Source organism: Notechis scutatus, chromosome 5, assembly GCF_049901735.1.
Source record: "Notechis scutatus isolate UNSWTSFEM ecotype Mainland chromosome 5, rNotScu1.2, whole genome shotgun sequence".
NCBI classification, from domain to species: Eukaryota; Metazoa; Chordata; class Lepidosauria; order Squamata; family Elapidae; genus Notechis; species Notechis scutatus.
Window position 1 is genome coordinate 9,868,001 of NC_142013.1, and position 19,615 is coordinate 9,887,615.

General features: G+C 41.4%; 1 protein-coding gene across 1 annotated transcript in view; it reads right to left on the reverse strand.

The window, feature by feature from the left end:
* Positions 1-19,615, reverse strand: part of NOX4 (NADPH oxidase 4) — a 108,200-nt gene that overhangs the window by 11,434 nt on the left and 77,151 nt on the right. The window contains exons 14-16 of the mRNA XM_026679950.2: positions 5,608-5,727; positions 3,707-3,815; positions 2,165-2,233 (exon numbers count right to left, since the gene is read on the reverse strand). Of these exons, the coding sequence (XP_026535735.2) occupies positions 2,165-2,233; positions 3,707-3,815; positions 5,608-5,727 (298 nt within the window). The remainder of the gene's footprint in view (positions 1-2,164; positions 2,234-3,706; positions 3,816-5,607; positions 5,728-19,615) is intronic.

Below are 19,615 nucleotides of genomic sequence, written 5' to 3' on the forward strand. Positions count from 1 at the left end.
TTTATCTGTGTCCTCGGGGTCACCTGAGTGGTGCAAATGGTTCCTGTAGTCTGCAATTTTTCCTCTGGAAATCCATTCCTACTCCCACACCATTCAAAGGGTGTTCATCCCAAATTGTATAGCTAAAATTCTGTAGAGACTCTCAGTCATTTAGATCATGGTAATCCTAAAGGTGCTTTTTCAAGGAGGCAACTGGACTTTCTTGTTTTTAATTTGAAGACGTTTCGCTTCTCATCCAAGAAGCTTCAGCTGCCTCCTGAAAAAGCACCTTTGGGACAACCATGACCTGGATGACTGAGAATCTCTACAGACTGATCTAAATGAAGAGTCACCCCATTCTTCAATGGTTAGTGCTGTTCTCTGTGCCAATGCTTCCAAGTATTGACAAGATACTCTGGAACAGGAGGTTTCAAAGTTTTTTCAGGCTACAGAATCTGTTTCTATTTTTATTTTTTTTGAAATTCCAAAACCTGTTTTCAACAAGCAAAGTTCAAGTAATAGAAAATGGGCAGTTTAATTTCTCAGAGGACTCTTGGATTCTGTGGAACACATTTTGAAAAATCCCGCTCTGAATGGCAGCTCTCCACACCACTTGATGGGCTCTTGTCACACTGGCTGTCTACTTATTTCTGCTTTCTTTAAGCTTACTCTGACAGGAAGGATAAGGATGGCCAGACATCTAACGTAGAACGCTAAAGATATAATAAAAGCATTTTTTTTTCTTTCCTAGCGTTATCCTACAAGTGCAGGGTCTACTTTTTCCAGATCTACAAGGTATTGATCCCTAGTTTGCAACAGGAAAGCAAACTTCCTGACGTTAAACCTGACATTGTTCACCTAGATCAGGGGTCTCCAACCTTGGCCACTTTAAGATTTGTGGACTTCAATTCCCAGAATTCCTCAGCCAGTTTTGCTGCCTGAGGAATTCTGGGAGTTGAAGTCCACAGGTCTTAAGGTTATCAAAGTTGGAGACCCCTGACCTAGATGGCTTTCATACATAAGGTGGGACTAGAACTCACAGTCTCCTGGTGATTGGCTCAAAGTCACCCAGGTAGCTTTCATGCCTAAGGCAGGAACTAGAACTCCTGGTTTCTAGCTCGGTGCCCTAATCTCTAGACCAGGGGTATCGAACTCAAGGCCCACGGGCCAGATCTGGCCCATGGGGTGCTTAGATCTGGCCTTCAGGGCTACCATGGAAACAGCAAAGGTTTGGCCCACAGTGCCTCTCTGCCAGTGACAACGGAGCTCAGGAGGGCTGCATGCAGCTGCCCAGGCGTCATTTTTAGTCACACCGGCCTCCTGCAGCTCTCTGCCAATGAAAATGGAGCTTAGAGGCCCATGCACGTCCCCCTACCCTGAGCTCCATTTTCAGTGTTAGAGGGCTGCAGGAGGCTGTTGCAGCCAAAAACAGGGGCCAAAAGCCCATCTTCATTGGCAGAGAGCAGGCGCTACCACAGGCGCCCCAATCATGAGTGACATCATGCTGGCCACACCCCTCCTAGCCATGCCCCTCCCCTCGAAGTCAAACAGAACTCTGATGCGGCCCTCAATGAAAGCAAGTTCGACACCTCTGCTCTAGTCCAAACCGATTCTTTTAGGTGTAATAATAGCAACAGCAATAGCACTTAGACTTATATACCACTTTATAGGGCTTTACAGCCCTCTCAAAGCGGTTTACAGAGTCAATCTATTGCTCCCAACAATATGGGTTCCTCCTTTTACCCACTTCGGAAGGATGGAAGGCTAAGTCAACCTTGAGCCTGGTGGGATTCGATCTGCCAAATTGCAGTAGGATTAGCTTGCAGTACTGCACTCTAACCACTGCGCCACCAAGGCTCCTTAAAACCATACTTGATTTAAAAGGAAAGCGAAAGACGAGGTTTTTTTCTCCTGAAAAACATTTTGCTGCTGAAGTGCCCCATTTGCAACCACGGGCTACCAACCCTGGACTAAGATATCGTGGCACCTCCATATTTTCCATCGTTCCATTAGGTCACCCATGAGCCCAAGCAGCAGAATACTCAGGGATTCAATTCCATTTCTCAAGCTCCCAGCATCAGTGGACGATTCATGGTGCTCGAGGCAAACTCCGAATCTTAATCAGACATAGGTTTTCAACTATTTGAAGCACTGCTTCAACTGCGAACTGTATTTTGCGACATACCTGTATCCCGTCTGTTTGACTCAGGTACAGCTGAATATTGATAAAATCTGGTCGGTTTTCTTGCCAGAGCTAGTGCATAGTAGAAAAAGAAGAAGAAAAATCACAAGTGAATTAGCATATTTTCTAAATTTGTGGAAACAAAGCTATTTCTATCATTAACCTCACCCTCAAGAAAGAGTTAGATGGCCACTCTAGTGTGTTTTGCTGTCGTACCTTGACAGCAAGTGTGTGCATTTCAAATTTCAACTCTGTTTTTTTTTTTTTTTCTTAGCCAAGGAATTTGGCTCTTCCATTGTGATGAGACTGTGGGAAGGAGGAGATATGGATCTTCTCCATTCACTCCAATTCTCTTCCAAAGTTGAGCCATTGGCAGCTGTTCAAAAGGAGCCAAGAATCAAATGTCCGAAACAATACTAGAGTGATTGAACCAGGAATCATAGCTAAAAAGAACATAGCAACACAACAGAACTGGGAACACATTCCTGAAACAAAATCTGTCTCGGCCTCTGATCTAACAGAGCCCATCCTGAACAGGTCAGAAGTTAGCTTTCAAGAGTTCCAAGATACGATGTTGGTTTGTCCAACTGAGATCCCATTGCATTTTTAAACAGCATAATTAAAATCCTAAGGACTGCATCACACTAAATGCTAGGTGTAGTTAGGGCTCAACTTTAGTTAGATTTGGATCGGGGTGGGGGAGGCAGAGTACACTATGGATACACAGCCTACTTGGCTCAGAGTATTGTGCAAAGGAAACATGGCAATTCAAAAAGATGGCGAACTGAACATAGACCATCCCTAATATCTGACCGCCAATTCTAAGACAATCGTCCATTATTTTTCATGGTACTATGGGGAACTCAAAAACAGTAACTGTGAGAGGGACCTTGTGTCTTAGTCCTAGTGGATGATTACTTGAATATGAGCCAGCAGTCAAAAAAGCTACTACAACCCTTGGTTGCATGAACATAGGCATAGAATCAAAATCAGGTGAAGTATTAGTACCGCTTTATGAAACCTTAGTAAGGCCACACCTGGAATTACTGCATCCTGTTTTGGTTGTCACGTTACAAAAAAGATGTTGAGACTTTGGAAAAAGTGCAGAGAAGAGCAACTAAGATGATTAAAGGCCTGGAGACTAAAACATATGAAGAACCGTTGCTGGGTATGGCCAGTCTAGAGACAAAAAGGACTAGGATTGACATGATAGCATTATTCTAGCATCTGAAAGGCTGCCATAAAGAAAAGGGAGTCAGCTTATTTTCAAAAGCACCAGAAGGCAAGACTAGAAGCAATGGATGGAAACCAATCAAGGAGAGAAGCAACCGAGGACTAAGGAGAAACTTCCTAACAGTGAGGACAATTAACCAGTGGAACAGCTTGCCTCCAGAAGTTGTGAATGCTCCATCACGGGAGGTTTTTAAGAAAAGACTGGACAACCACCTATCTGAAATGGTACAAGGTCTCCTGCTTCCACAGGGGGTTGGACTAGAAGACCTCCAAGGTCCCTTCCAGCTCTATTCTGATTCACTTACTCCTTACCTTGCTATGCACTTTGCAGAGTAGATCCGCAAACCAATGGAAGGACAAGATGTCTCTGCACACCCAAATGAAGTAAAGCCTCCTCAGTTTGTAGTGGTTCCAGTCATCCCTTCGCACATGCACCATGTTTTTTTGAGGGGGAGAGAGGCAATAAGAAATCACTAGTTCAAAATCAAGCAGCAATTTAATAGCAATAGCATTTAGACTTATATACCACCCCACAGTACTTTACAGCACTCTCTGGGCAGTTTACAATAGCACGTTGCCCCCAACAATCTGGGTCTTAATTTTACCAACCTCAGATGGATGGAAGGCTGAGTCAACCTTGATCCCCGTCAAGGTCGAACTTAAGGTTGTGGGCAGAGTTAGCCTGCAAATAATGCGTTCTAAACTACTGGGCTACCAAGGCTCCTTAAAATCCCTTTGGAGACATGGTGCTGAGAAGATGCAGCTGGTACCCCAGGCAACAATGAGATGGCCAGTGAGACAACAACACTAGCCTAGAAGGACACCTATTTTAAAGTTGCTGCGTTATTGCCACTAAGTTCTGGGGCCAATTCAAATTTTTGGTTCTTACTTTTACAGTTCTACACAGTGCAGCACTAGGCAAGGGTAGACAGAACTGAATCTGTTATCCAGCACCTATAAAGAATATGCTTACATTCCATGAGATCTTCTGGACTAGAAGACCTTCAAGATCTATTCTATTCTATTCTATTCTATTCTATTCTATTCTATTCTATTCTATTCTATTCTATTCTATTCTATTCTATTCTATTCTATTCTATTCTATTCTATTCTATTCTACTTTCAGAAGTATCTTCTACTTAATACTTAGTACAATTCCTAAGTTCCTATGGTAGTGCTTAGAGTACCTAAGTACTTAGTAGAATTCCTAATTCTACTTAGGAATTACCTCTTCTAGAGGTAGATGCAGCTCCTACCTTGCTCACATCTTTGAAGTGGTGCCTTCAGCTTGAGCTATCTGGGGGTGTTACAACGTTTGCATCTTTTTCTTACATTTATTGGACTAGCTTTAATTTTTATTGTTCACTGCCCAGATCTTTTTTGGACTTCACACTGACTAGAAATGTGATTCACCATCTTCATTTAAGGACCCCATAATCCCTTACGGGGTGGAGTCTGGGCAACTGAATAGAACTAGCAGAGTTTTTTTAATGGCCGGATGCCCTTCCTGTTGCCAATGCGGAGTTTTGTTCAGCAGATATATTCTCAGTGTGCCCAGAGAGAGAGAAATATTTGCCTCTACTTAGGATTGAACTCGCAGCCTCCTGATTGTGAGATGAGAGCTCCACCTCTAGGGCACCGCACCACTTTGACCAGAAATGCAGTTAATAAATAAAAATAAATACTTCAGGTTTACTACAAGAATTGCTCTTGGAGATTGCAGCAAATCAATCAAATTCGATAAAGCCTAAATAGAACCACTTTGCTACCCGTCTATGTATTTCCATCCATATATTAGTATGCTGACTAGTATGGTAGGGGAAACTGCTGGCAATAGTGTTTACTGCCAAGGAAATTGCAAGATAAAATTGTTTGGTGAACAATTTTCACATATGTTCAGCTCTTTCCTTCCTTTCTTTTTATTCTCCCACATTGGAAACTCAAGTTTTCAAGTCATTCAGAGGAGACAGCTGGAGTTTATTGCAAATGCCCCTGCTTGACGGGGTCATGCCAACTGGATCTTCCATGCACCAAGACTTCATATCTCTGCACAGATTTAAGATTCCAGATCTGTAAATGTTGCTGAATAAAAATCATGGTTTTTTTTTAATATTCCAGGAGGAATCTCATTATTACAAAATGTATTTGGTAGAAGACTCTAGGTCAATCTTGGGGTGACATGGGGCAACATTAATGCAACGAAGCTTACATACAGCAGGGTATTGAAGATAGCTGCAAATGGAGTTACTCCGATGCCCCCAGCTATGCACAGGCTGACTTCATAATTGAAAGATTCTTCAAAAGGGCTCCCAAAGGGACCATCAACATACAGCCTAGAGGAGAAAGGAGGAACATTTTTAAGAATCAGTTAGCACAGCTCATTTTAGATAGATAGATAGATAGATAGATAGATAGATAGATAGATAGATAGATAGATAGATAGATAGCTAGCTAGCTAGCTAGCTAGATAGATAGATAGACAGATAGACAGATAGATGATAGATAGATGATGATAGATAGATAGATAGATAGATAGATAGATAGATAGATAGATAGATAGATAGATAGATAGACAGATAGACAGATAGACAGATAGATAGATAGAAAGATAGACAGATAGCTAGATAGCTAGATAGCTAGCTAGATAGACAGACAGACAGACAGACAGACAGACAGACAGATAGATAGACAGATAGACAGATAGACAGACAGTCAGACAGACAGACAGACAGATAGATAGATATAGTTAGATAAGATAGATAAGATAGATAAGATAGATAGATAGATAGATAGATAGATAGATAGATAGATAGATAGATAGATAGATAGTCAAGGACTGCCTGTAATATAAATAAATGATAATTATAAAATTACTTTATAAATTATAAATATTCATATTAACACTTTCTTATTAACACACTTTTTCATATCGAAAGGCCAAGACATGAGCTACTTGCATAAAATTTATCAATCAATCAATCACTCCCTTTTTATGATCCTGTAATTCCTTAAGTTTAGGGAGAAAATCAGGGCGACTGGATAGAGTTGAGCGTTTACTGGTCAGATCAATAAATATGTAATTTACTGTGTGCTCATTTCACTCTTGCAAGGTGACTTTGGATGGGTTACATTACATTATTTGTATTATTATATATTATAAACAAATAACAATCATAACAATTATTTGATCAATAAATTATAAACATTCATAAAATCACAGAGTCTTAGAATTGGATTGAGATATACATATGTAATAAGCTGACATTTAATTTCATACAATTGACTTACTTGGATCAGTTAAAAGTCCTATTACCTGCATTTACAAAACATTTTTATTTATGTATTAATTTTGCCATAGGTACGTTATTTATTTCAATCTGGCCTATTTAAGGATTCAATGTGCTTTGCAAACCCAGAAAATCAATTAATGCATCAGCATGTGTGTATATGTGTGTTGTGTGTGCAATAACAGTGAGCTATTAGTGTCATCTAGGCAAAATCAACCTTGCTACATTTAAGAGCCCGTTTCTCGCCCTCTCCTAGTCTCCATGCTGGCCTGTACTTACCTGGGATCCAAAATGGGCCACGTGGAGACTTCTGGGAGCGGAGGGGAGCAGTAAGCGGGGCCAGCTAGGAATGGGATTTGCCGGTTCACCGAACCGGCCATAAAATTAGTTACTGGTTAGCTAAGGGTTCGCCCGAACTGGAGTAAACTGGTAGCAACCCATCCCTGGGTGTAGATGTGTCTTTTCCCATTACTTTCACCTGCGATTGGTATTTGGAAACATTCTCCCTCTGATCTACAAATAATAGGTCATTTCAAGGAACGTAACTTTTCATGCTACTCCCCTCTGTGAATTTATCCAATCCAGTTTTTAGAAATGGTTGCCTTGATGGGGATGGAAATCCTTTGCCAAATGAAATTATTTAAGGCTTCTTCTGCCCAGTAACCAGAACGTGAAAGGCCGCCCAAGCATGGATTTGCCCATCTTGCAATTGTTTGGCATTTAATAATGCTTAGATATTCATGAAATTTCAAAAGTGCTTTTCCGTAAGAGGTTGTCATGGCTGAGAGAAAACCAAGGCCACAGCCTCCTTTGTTTCAGAATACATATATTTAAAACAATGACAAAGGGATTAGAACTGTAATCATTTTAGCGAAGTAGTTTCAAATACTTCACCTTAAAGTTTCACCTTTAAAAAGACCCTTGAGAGCTATTAATTACACAAGCATAAAAACTCCAGACAAATAGTAGGTTCTGCTAATTGAGGAGTGAAAAGAAAGAAAAGGGGACAGCATCTTGAAACAAAATAAAACTTTCCAAGGTGATGCTAACTTCTTTCAATGACTTTTTGCATAACAATTGTTCAAAGTTACAGCAGCCTTGGAAAGGTGCTTTATGGTTGGTAAAGCACTTCCAGCTGTCACAAAATGTTGCAATGTTCTCCAGTACAGTCATATGATTGCAATGTGGGTGCTTGGGAATCATGTCGTGCTTTACAAATCAATTGCCAAGGGCCCGGTCTGACCAGTTTGCAATCCCATGACCGCCCCTGCAGAATATTATGACATTTTGTGACAGGTGGAAGTGCCTTGCAGGCCATTAAGCACTCTTTCCAAGGCTGCTGTAACTTTGAACCATTGTTAACCACATGGTTGTTAAGCAAGGACTAATTTATAAGCCAATGGAAGTGATTGCTTTCTAAGAGCTTTCATGGCACAGTGGTTAGAAGGCAGCATTGCAGGCTAATTCTGCTGGCTGACTGCCGACTGCCAGCAGTTTGGTAGTTCCATTCTCACCAGGCTCAAGATTGACTCAGCTTTCCATCCTTCCAAGGTGGGTAAAATAAGGAGCCAGATTGTTGGGGGCAATAGGCTGACTCTGTAAACCCCTTAGAAAGGGTTTATATACAGCTTAGAGAGAAGCCGTATATAAGTCTGAGTGCTATTGCAGTCTTCCTTGGTGCCCTGATTCATCAATCATGGCATATTTACCAAATGAGATGCTGAGAGAAACCAATAACTAAAATATTCCTCTATCCCATTATTACAATCCAAAACTGACATTCACTCAGCCTTATCAAAGGTCATTACAATCGTCTCAATCCACTTCTAGAATTTCCTTCCTTATTGACAGTGATCAATCTATTTTATCAGCCATGTCTCCTCTGAAGGCTCCTTGATATGGAAGGCATGAACTAATCTACCATGAGCATCCTGGAGATACATTGGCCACTATGGAAGACAAGTAGCTGGATAGGTAGACTTTAATCTAATTCATCGGCAGGATCTTACATTCTTTAGAAATCCAATTAGCTTCCTGTGTCTCTTTTTATCACTGAGATTTTACTGGATGTCAGTGAAGTGTCCTTTTCTTTCAGTGTCATCGAACATCATTTTCGCAGAAAAAGGATTTTTCACTCTTTAGTTATAGGCTTTCCTTACCTATCCTTCTTTGGCGCTTATAAACTTTACTTCTTTGGATATTTCTTAATATGGTATCAATGTTTTAATTTAAAAAAAAAATCCAGGATATAACCCAATGGCATGAAATTGCTTGATGTCAAAAGTGAAAGTGAAAGAAATACATTTTAGAGCCGTGTTTTTTCAATCTGGGCAGGTTTAAGATGTGTGGACTTCAACTCCCAGAATTCCCTAGTCAGCAGGTTCACAGGTCTTAAAAGCAAGGCTGGCTGGGGAATTCTGGGAGTTGAAGCCCACATGTCTTAAAGGGTCCAAGGATCAACACTGTTGATTATTGTGTGATTTTGTTTAATCAATATGCATGAGCACAAAGTGTCTCTGCAGACAAATTACAAAATTTCCTCTTTCGGAACATGGCATTTATAATCTCTTTTCTTGAAAAAGATTTTTGTAAAATATTTTTCTTATTTTAAGTTTGGGAAGAATGAATGTAACATGTTTTAAGGCTCACCTGTTGTTTTTTAACTTAGTCTTTTCATCACCAATATTAGCCTTTTGAATAGCTTGTTCTTACTTCATAATTCTAGAATTCTTAAAATATAGCTACCAACTGCTTTGATTTGATTGTCAGGTGTGCAACAGTGAAGACTAAACTGTTCAAGCAATTAATAATTTGAGTTGTACCCAGCCTCCTCTCTTAACAGGATAACAGAGTTGGAAGGGACCTTGGAGGTCTTCTAGTCCAACCCCCTGCTTAGGCAGGAAACCCTACACCACTTCAGACAAATCGTTGTCTAATCTCTTCCTAAAATCTTCCAGTGTTGGAACAACCACAACTTCTGGAGGCAAGTTGTTCCACTGGTTAATTGTTCTCATTGTCATGTCAGAAAATTTATCCTTAGTTCTAGGTTGCCTGATTAGTTTCCCTCCATTGTTTCTTGTTTTGTCTGTGAGAAGCCCACCCCGCACCCCAGAAAAATGAAATATTTTGGGGAATATTAAAAGAAGCAGAATATTATATTTCCCCGAAGGGAGAAATGGAAAAATGAGCTTTAAAAGACAGAAAGCTGACAAAATAAAAGACCTTCGCTTCCAGGGATGGGATTAAAATTTACATCCTCCTTCGCCCAAATTCTAAGAACAGGACATGACCCTTCAGGACATAATAGGATTAACCCACCACTTAGCAAAAGTCACAAGTCCCTTCATTGCACAACCCCCCAGAACAGTTCAGACTTCAAAGTCACAGAAACTTATAAAGATCCATCTACTCATTCAACCATTAGGTCAGCCGTCCCAGAATCACATGTGGTTGGTGGTTCTGCTTCATCAATAAAGAGACTCTTTCTTTCCAATCAGCCTCCACTCTCCATTTTATCTCCATTTTATTCCCAGCTTGGAACCGGACCTGGGATTTTTCTTTCTACATGACTTCAAGTGCTTTGGAGAACTGGCTGACCTTCCTCTTCTGTGCGGAAGCCTCTTAGATATTGGAACTGTTAGAGTTTGCAGCAGAAATTCAAGTCCAGAAAACACACAGGTGACTGATTTAGCAGGATCAAGAACTTCTTTATATACATAACAACACGAGTAAAGTTTACAATATCATCTGTAGATTCTTTCAACGGAACATAACCCAAACAGCAAGCAGCAGCTCAGAGCAGAACTCAGTTTCAGCAAGCAAGCAAGTTAGTTTCACTTTCAATTCTCAGCAAAACACACAGAGCCAAACCACACCCAGGCTGTCAGCTCCCATTGGCTGGTCTGTTGCCATGCTTACTCACTTGCTGACTTTGTTAACCATGCCTCTGCCAGTTAATGAATATACTCTGACAGGAACACTGCTGTCAGTAGTGATAAGCTGCCGTTTCGCACTGGTTCTAGTGATCTGGTAGCACCAGTTAGCAGTTGGCCCCGCCCACCCACCGCACCCTTTCCTGTCCTATAGTTCCTTTGTTTGTAGATCAGCTGATAGGCATGGATTGCCACGCCTCAACTGTTTTACTCACCAGCACTGACGGTAAGTTTTCATACTTAAAATTGCCCGATTTAGAACAATCCGTGTGCCTGAAGTACGCGCCCACAGAACCAGTAGTAAAATATTTTGAATTCCACCACTAACTGGTGTCATGTCACCCCTTCTTTTCATTAAACTAGAATACCCAATTCCTACAGCTGTTCTTCATATGCTGTCAGTCACCTAACCATCTTTTTGAAACATCAATGGACTCCAGTAGGGAATTTATCCAGTTTTCTTGCATTCCTGTAGCAATGAAATTTCCACCAGGAGTTCAAAGCACCACTAGATGTAGCAAGCATTGTTTTATCACAGCTCTAACAAAGCGAGGTCAGTGCAGAGGGCAGCTTATAATGATTACTATCCAGTGAAAAATGTTTCCAACATTTCTACCAAAAGTTTTCTTTCCCCTCTCTTTTTGCAAAGTGAAACCAAAGCCAGAGGTCAGCTATTATCTCTTAACCCCTGATGACTTCGCTGTATGTTAGGATACAAAAGACGGTTGAAAAATGTGTGTGCCTGGATAAATTAACTCTGTTGTTACAAGAATGAGAGGAGACCGAGCATTATAAGATTTGGGAAAAATGGTACGACTGGATTGAGCAAAGATAGATAAATGTATGATGAAAAAATTAGTGATAAGCAACATATAAGTTAAATATTTACATTTGCATAAATTGTATATATTTGTAAATAATGCACAAAATAGTAGTATAAGATGTATGTTACAATCTGTTGAAGTTAAGATATTTACATCCTTTGTTTGTTTGTTTTAAAGTTATAAAAGATCAATAAAGTTTATTTAAAAAAAATGTGTGTGCCATTTTTTTTGTTTTGTTTTTAATCTCCTTAGAGAGCAAGGCCTAGCATTCCAGTACAGTGGAAGCTATCCCATTTTCTGAAAAGATTGCAAAGTGCAGGAAAGGCTCTGAGAGAAAAAAACAGTACAGGCGGTCCTCGACTTACTAAAGTTTGTTTAGTGACCATCTGAAGTTGCGACAGCGCTGGAGAAAGAAGATTTATGATCGTTTTCCACACTTAACGACCGTTGCAGCATCTCCATGGTCTCATGATCAACATTCAGATGCTTGACAAGGGACTCATACTTATGGCAGTTGCGGTACCTTGGGGATCATGGGATCATCCCTTTTGCGACCTTCAGACAAGCAGAGTCAATGGGGGAAGCCAAATCCGCTTAACAATCATGTTGCTAACTTAACAGCTGCAGTGATTCACCTAACAACTGTGGCAAGAAAGGTCGTAAAATGGGGGCAAAACTCAATTAACTGTCTCGCTTAGTGACACAGATTTGGGGCTTAATTATGATCGTAAGTCGAGGGCTATCTGTAGCCATCCAAGTGTTTAGGCTGGGTTTGGCTTTTTGGTCCACTTATTGAATTATTCCCAAGGACTTGGGATAGGAAGATATGGCTGTTTGGTGCTATTAATGGTTTTGTTGCAGAATGAAAGCCATTCCGAGTGATTAGAAAGCCATTCTGAAGTGTGGCCTTGATAAGACCGTGCTTAGAATATCGCATCCAACTTTGATTGCTGCGATATAAAAAAAGATGTTGAGACTCTAGAAAGAGTGCAGCGAAGAGCAACAAAGATGGTTAGGGGACTGGAGGCTAAAATATATAAAGAACGGTTGCTGAAATTGGATATGTCTACTATGATGAAAAGAAGGACTAGGGGAGACATGATAGCAGTGTTCCGATATCTCAGGGGCTGCCACAAAGAAGAAGGAGTCAAGCTATTCTCCAAAGCCCCTGAGGGCAGGAGATGGAAACTAATCAAGGCAAGAAAAGCAACCTAGAACTATACTCTCAGTACACTGAGTGTATACTGAGAGTATTTACACCAAGACAAATTCCTTGTGTGTCCAATCACACTTGGCCAATAAAGTATTCTATTCTATTCTATTCTATTCTATTCTATTCTATTCTATTCTAACTAAGAAGAAATTTATTGACAGTTAGGACAATTAATCAGGGATCAGATAGAATAATAGAATATAGAATAGAATAGAATAGAATAGAATAGGAATAGAATAAAAACTGTGTTGTCATTTTAAATGTATACTAATCAGCATACATTAAAATGAAATTTTGTTGCATCCAACTCTCAAAAGATAACCATTATACATATACCCACATATGCACACATACATGACACAGAGAAACATTACGGTCTAATTCAAATATATACATATACATGGTGGGGAAAAAAGAATCCTATGAATTTGAACAAAGCTATTACAGAATCTGGAAGTCCTGCTAGAAATAGTTTGAAACCTCCTCCCAGAGGGGAATAGAAACAAATACTATGAAGTGGGTGTGTGGGGTCTTTATCAGTGCTTCGAGCTCTAAGCACATAGCGCTTATAAGCAGTATCATGAATAGCAGGAAGCAAGCTTCCTATCAACTTCTCAGCTGTCCTTACTACTCTCTGTAGGGACTTTCTATTTGAGGTGCGGCTACCACCAAACCAAAGAAGAGATTTTTTTAAAGAGTTTTTTTTAAAGAGTTAAAAGAAGAGTTTTTAAGAAGAGATTGGACAAGCATTTGTCTGAAATAGTATAGGGTTTCCTGCCTGAGCAAGGGGTTGGACCAGAAGACCTCCAAGACCCCTCCCAACTCTATTATTCTGTTATGATGATGTTTGTTGCCACCACTCGGGCAGGTATCCCAATCCATCATGCATGGTTACCAGCCAGATTGCACACAGTCTGTCACCCTGCCTTCTCACACCTGCTCTGCTGAAAGCAAGAACATTTTCTACCTGGGAGCACATACATCTCTCCCCTCTAACCACATTGATCTCGACATTTCCAGCAAATGGTTTGGTGACCTGGAACAGCTTTGGATCAGAGCTCGCTGGCTGCTCAGCCTCTTTGGCATCTGTCAAGCACATCTGCCAGCTGTCCTTGTAAGCCTGTTCAAAGACCAGAAACCTCTTTTGCAAAGGGACAGTTCACTAGATTGGTAGCCAGAGGTGATCAGTGCTCTGGAGGGGCACAAGAATATTTAAGTTCAGTGATGAAGCATCGCTTTGATTTCCTTAGCTAAAACGAAGTTTTTCTTTCCCCTCGTTTCTTTCCTCCTTAAAAAGCGGCTTTCTTTCCTTTTCCTTTCCCTATTTCTTTTCCCATTTATTCAACAAATCCGAACAGAGCAAACCTTTTAAAATGCAATGGAAGTTGCATCCAGGTAGTCCTCGACTTACAACCACAGTGGACCCAATTGAGTTTCTGCTGCTAAGTGAGACATTTGTTAAGTGAGTTTTGCCCCCCGTTTACAATTTCTCTTGCCACATTTATGGGAATCACTGGAGTTGTGAAGTAAGTAACACGGTTGTTAAGTGAATCTGGCTTCCCCATTGACTTCGCTTGTCAGGAGATCACAAAAGGGGATCGCGTGATCCCGGGAGACGGCAACCGTCACAAATATGAGCCAGATTTTGATCACATGACCTTGGGGATGCTGCATCGGTCGCAAGTGTGAAAAATGGTCATAAATTAGTTTTTTTTTCAGTGCCGCTGTAACTTTGGACAGTCACTAAATGAACTGTTGTAAGTCAAGGAGTACCTGTATACACCTCAACTTACAACCATTCGTTCAGTGACTGAAGTTACAATGGCACTGAAAAAAGTGACTTACACGGTTTTTACTACACTTACGATCATTGCAATATCTCCATCATCACATGATCAAAATTTAGATGCTTGGCAAACTGACTCATCTTTATGACGGTTGCAGTGTCCTGAGGTCATATGATCATCTTTTGCAGACTTCTTCTCAGTGGTCACCAACCAGCGGGCCAGGGACCACTGGTGGTCCGCAATAAAATTTTGGTGGTCTGCAGAGAAATGTCACCCCCAAAGCAATTAATCCAGGCTGTGTGGGAACACAAGGCTGCGCTGCCCACATGGCCCATGGGAACACAAGGTTTGCGTCGCTTGCATTGCGAACAACACAAGGTAGTGAGGGGAGGGGGGAAGGGCAGAGGGGGGGAACTTGCCCCACTCGCCCCACACACCTTGCCTGGCCACCTGATTGCTTCTTTCTGCTTCTTTCTGCTTCTTTCTTCTTCTGCTTTTGGCTGCACGCAAGGAAAGCAGCAAAAGTCTTTCTTTCTCTCCCCCAAACTCTGCCAGAAATGAGTCTTTGGGACCCTGCAAGGCATCCTGCTCCAAGAGGCTGCGCAGGTGCGAAAAAGTCTCACAAAGACTCATTCTGGCGGAGTTTGGGGGAGAGAAAGAAAGACTTCTGCTGCTTTCCTTGCACAAAGCCAAAAGTCTCTCTCTCTCTCCCCACCCCAAGAACAGAACCAGAGACGATATCCTGCGATCCCAAATAAAGAATGATCGATCGGTAGGAAAATGGGGTGGGAAATTTTCCTGCAGACTTTTTGGGGTATTTTCGCAGGGTTTCTGGTCCACAGGATTTAAAATTATGAATTTGGTGGTCCCTGAGGTCCAAAAAGTTGGTGACCCCTGTTTAAGTTTTCTCTTTCCTTATCTGAAACATGTGATTCAGACACCGTGACTTTACCTGCAGAATTAATTTGAATGAACTTATCTATTTGTTGTTCGTCGCAAAATCATGTCTGACCCATCGCGACCCCATGGACAATGTTCTTCCAGGCCTTCCTGTCCTCTACCATCTTCTAGAGTCCATTTAAGCTCACGCCGACTGCTTCAGTGACACCATCCAGGAACCTCCTTCTCTGCCATCTCCTTCTTCTTCTATTGCCCTCAATTGTTCCCAGCATGAGGCTCTTCTCCAGGGAGTCCTTCCTTCTCATTAGGTGGCCAAGGTCTTTGAGTTTCCTCTTCAGGATCTGGCCTTCTGAAGAGCAGTCAGGGTTGATCTCCTCTAGGACTGACCATCTGGATCCCCTTGCAGCCCAAGGGACTCACCAAGGGGGTCTTCTCCAGCACCATAGCTCAAAGATCTCAATTCTTTGGCGCTCAGGTTAACAGAATTAGAAGGGACCTTATAGGTCATCTAGTCCAAGACCCTACCTACATCTTTTCTGATAGTGCTCAGCCTTCCTTATGGTCCAACTTTCATAGCCATACATTGCAACTGGGAAAATTCCATAGCCTTGACTATACACACTTTTGTTGGCAGGGTGATGTCTCTGCTTTTTAGTATGCTGTCTAGTTTTGTCATAGCTTTCCTCCCCAGGAACAAGCTGTCAGAGCAGAGGTGGTATTCAGCAGGTTCTGACCAATTCTGGAGAACTGGTAGTGGAAATTTTGAGTAGCTGGGAGAACCGGCAAATCCCACCTCTGACTGGCCCTGCCCCCATCTATTCTCTGCCTCCCGAGTCCCAGCTGATTGGCTGGGTCTTCTTTTGTTGCCCTGCACAGGAGAACAGAGCTGGAAAGCAGGTTAGTTGGGTGGGGAGGGAATTTTGCAGTATCCTTCCCCTGCCACACCCACCAAGCCACACCCACAGAACTGGTAGTAAAAAAATTTGAATCCCACCACCGTGTCAGAGTATATTCATGAACTGGAATAGAACTTAGTAACAAGGTCAGCCAATGAATAGGCATAGCAACTAAGTCAGCCAATGATGGCTGCTGGAAACTGAAACTGGAAGGAGCCTAGGCATGGCTCTATATTAAGTTCTGCAGCTCTGAAGCTTTTGTTAAGCTCTGAGTCTTGTCTGCAACTCTGAATCAACACTGAAACTGTTCTCTGCTTGTGTTTTTGCTTGTAACCTTTACCCCGTTGGAAGAATCTACCACTGGTATTGTAAACGTTACTTCAAATATTATTTTGTGTATAAAGAAGTTAATGAATCCTGATGAATCAGTCATCTGTGTGTGTCTTCTGGGTTTGATTTCTGTTTCAAAATCCAACATAAGCGTCTTTTAATTTCTTGGCTGTAGTCCCTATCTACTCTATCAGCCATGTCTCCTCTGAAGGTGATTTTATGGTTCAGCAAATAAATGCAGACCTTTTATGCATTTTAAAAGCTTAGTTCTCCTTCAAAATGGAGTCAACTCCTGATGGTTTACCGACAAATCCATGAAACATTGTGGGCCCTAGTAAAACAGAACTGCTTTGTTCCTAACTATTTTGTAAAATATATATTTTCCCCTCAATTTCCCAACCTAGCCTACAGACCTGGCGTCCCCTACTGATTTCCTTTCCAAATCCTCCCCCAAATCCAACCTGGTTACTTTTGGGACCAGAACAAGCTGCCACCTGCCTGAGCTTTAGCATTTTTATAGAAATGCTGAACATTTGTCAATGTTGACTGGCAGATGGCAAGAAAGATGTCAGGTTCCCTTCTGTTTCTCAACTGTGCCTCCAGGTAGACTGTAATTACTATATCAGTGGGTAAAATAAATTGCGGAACATATATTGCTACATGTGGCAAGATGTCTAGCTAGAGAATTTTAGAAGGCTAGAGAATATTTGCTGCACTGGCTGCTCAAGATATCCTAAGACAATTGATTCTTAACCTTGACAACTTGAAGGTGTGTGGATGTCAACTCCCAGAATTCCCTAGCCAGCAAGTTGGCCAGGGAATTCTGGGAGTTGATGTCCACACACCCACACACTTTAAAGGTACCAGGGTTGAGAAATATCACCCTACGATCTCCATCATAAACTGCCTTTTTTTTGGGGGGGGTTTCTAATCAAATGACATATATCTCTCTATATAAAAGCGAAATACCACTTATGCATCCTCACAAAATCTCCAAAACCCTAAAGCCCACAAACCTGAAATTTGGCACATATGTTCGTTCCTCTTGGCTTCTAGGTGCTCACTAAGAAAAGATTTTTCGAAATGACCATCAGAGCATTAGTATTTTGTATATTATTATTATTATTATTATTATTATTATTATTATTATTATTATTATTATTATTATTATTATTATTATTATTATTATTATTATCTGATGCTAAGGAGTTCTATTCCCCCTCCCCACCTGAAAAGAAATCTCTTCCAAACGCAAAACACAAGCAGAGGAGAGGAGTTTCACTTTCAGCTTTCGTTTCACAGCACCAAGCAGCTTTAGTACAGAACAGTTGGGCTAAGCCACGCCCAGGCTCCTTGCTGTCTCCTTCTTGCTCACACAGCAAATACTGCTTCAGTTTCCAAACAGCCTTCAACTCTCTCACTGACAGGACCCTAGCCAGATGAACACTGATCGCTGCTGGTAGGCAGAAGCACAATTCCCCCCACCTTATTTTCCTCCCCCAAAACTAAGCCCGATCACATAGTTTCGTAGCGAAGCACGGGTGTAGAGCTAGTTCCACATATTAGAACCAAAATACACAGGCGTATGTTCATTTTTAAATGTCTTCAAATCTTACTTGCTCACTTGATGGGCCGTGTGGCACTGTGGTTAGGAGGCAGTACTGCAGTGTCCCAGTTGCAATATATGGCTGTGAAAGTTGGCCCATAAGGAAGGCTGAGCACCAAAGAATTGAACTATGGTGCTGGAAAAGACTCCTGCAAGTCCCTTGGACTGCATCAGTCAACTGGTCAGTCCTAGAGGAGATCCACCCTGACTGCTCTTTAGAAGGCCAGATCCTGAAGATGAAAGTCAAATACTTTGGCCACCTAATGAGAAGGAAGGACTCCCTGGAGAAGAGCCTAAGGCTGGGAAAGATTGAGGGCCACAGAAGAAGAAGGGGACGACACAGAATGAGATGCCTGGATGGAGTAATTGAAGCAGTCGGCGTGAGCTTAAATGGACTCCAGAAGATGGTAGAGGACAAGAAGGCCTAACAATTGCAGACTAACTGTGCCCACGGCCAGAAGTTCGATTCAACATTGATTCAGGCTTCTATCCTTCCAAAGTCGGTAAAATGAGGACCCAGATTGTTGGGGGTGGGGTGGGTAAGAGGCTGACTCTATAAACCGCTTAGAGAGGGCCGTAAAAGCACTGTGAAGTGGTATATAAGTCTAAGTGCTATTGCCAGTGCTACTGCTTCTAATATTCATAGGTAGGATTCAGATGATGTCCTATTTAAATTCATGTGGCTTGAATTGGTTTTCATCAGTACCAATGGGAAGTGGGTTTTGGTATTCCATCTTTAAACATTTTATACCTTATAATAGTAGCATAATAGAAATGGAAAGGAGGACACTAGGTGATCTTTCATTAGAGAAACTAACCTTTGTGGTTTTCTTGCTCAATCTTCTTTTGCTAGATAAACAAGTTGCCAGAGACCCATAATAATAACCCTGCCACTAATGATCCAGATCTTTGTCTCTAAAACAACTACAGATAGTCCTCAATGTATGACTAGTTGCCTAGCAACCATTTGAAAAAGGGGACTTACGACCCAGATTTGAAGTTGCAACAGCTACTAACTGGAGGAGTCACGTGACCACATTTTGGTTGCTTGGCAACCCACATTTATGGCTGTTGGCAGCACCCCGTGGTCACTTGACTGTGATTTATGAAATTTAAGTCAATAGATGTTTACTTCTGTTTTCTAGCTAAATAACACCCCACCACGAAAAGTGTATTCCCTTAACAACTTCATTGGCCTGTCCTTGCTAAATCTGTTTCATTTGACAGTTGTCCTGGATTGCCTTGCGTTATTTGTAGAAATAATAACAGTGGGATACAAATAAAATAAATAAAAAAATAAGCAAACCACAGCATTCACTTCCCAACCATTAACATTCAGCGAATGACTGCTGCAAAAGTCATAAAATCAGAAGCACTTTTGTGGTGACCTGCTTATCAACCATCATGACGTACGACCAAAATTGCAGGCTCAGTTATGGTCATAAA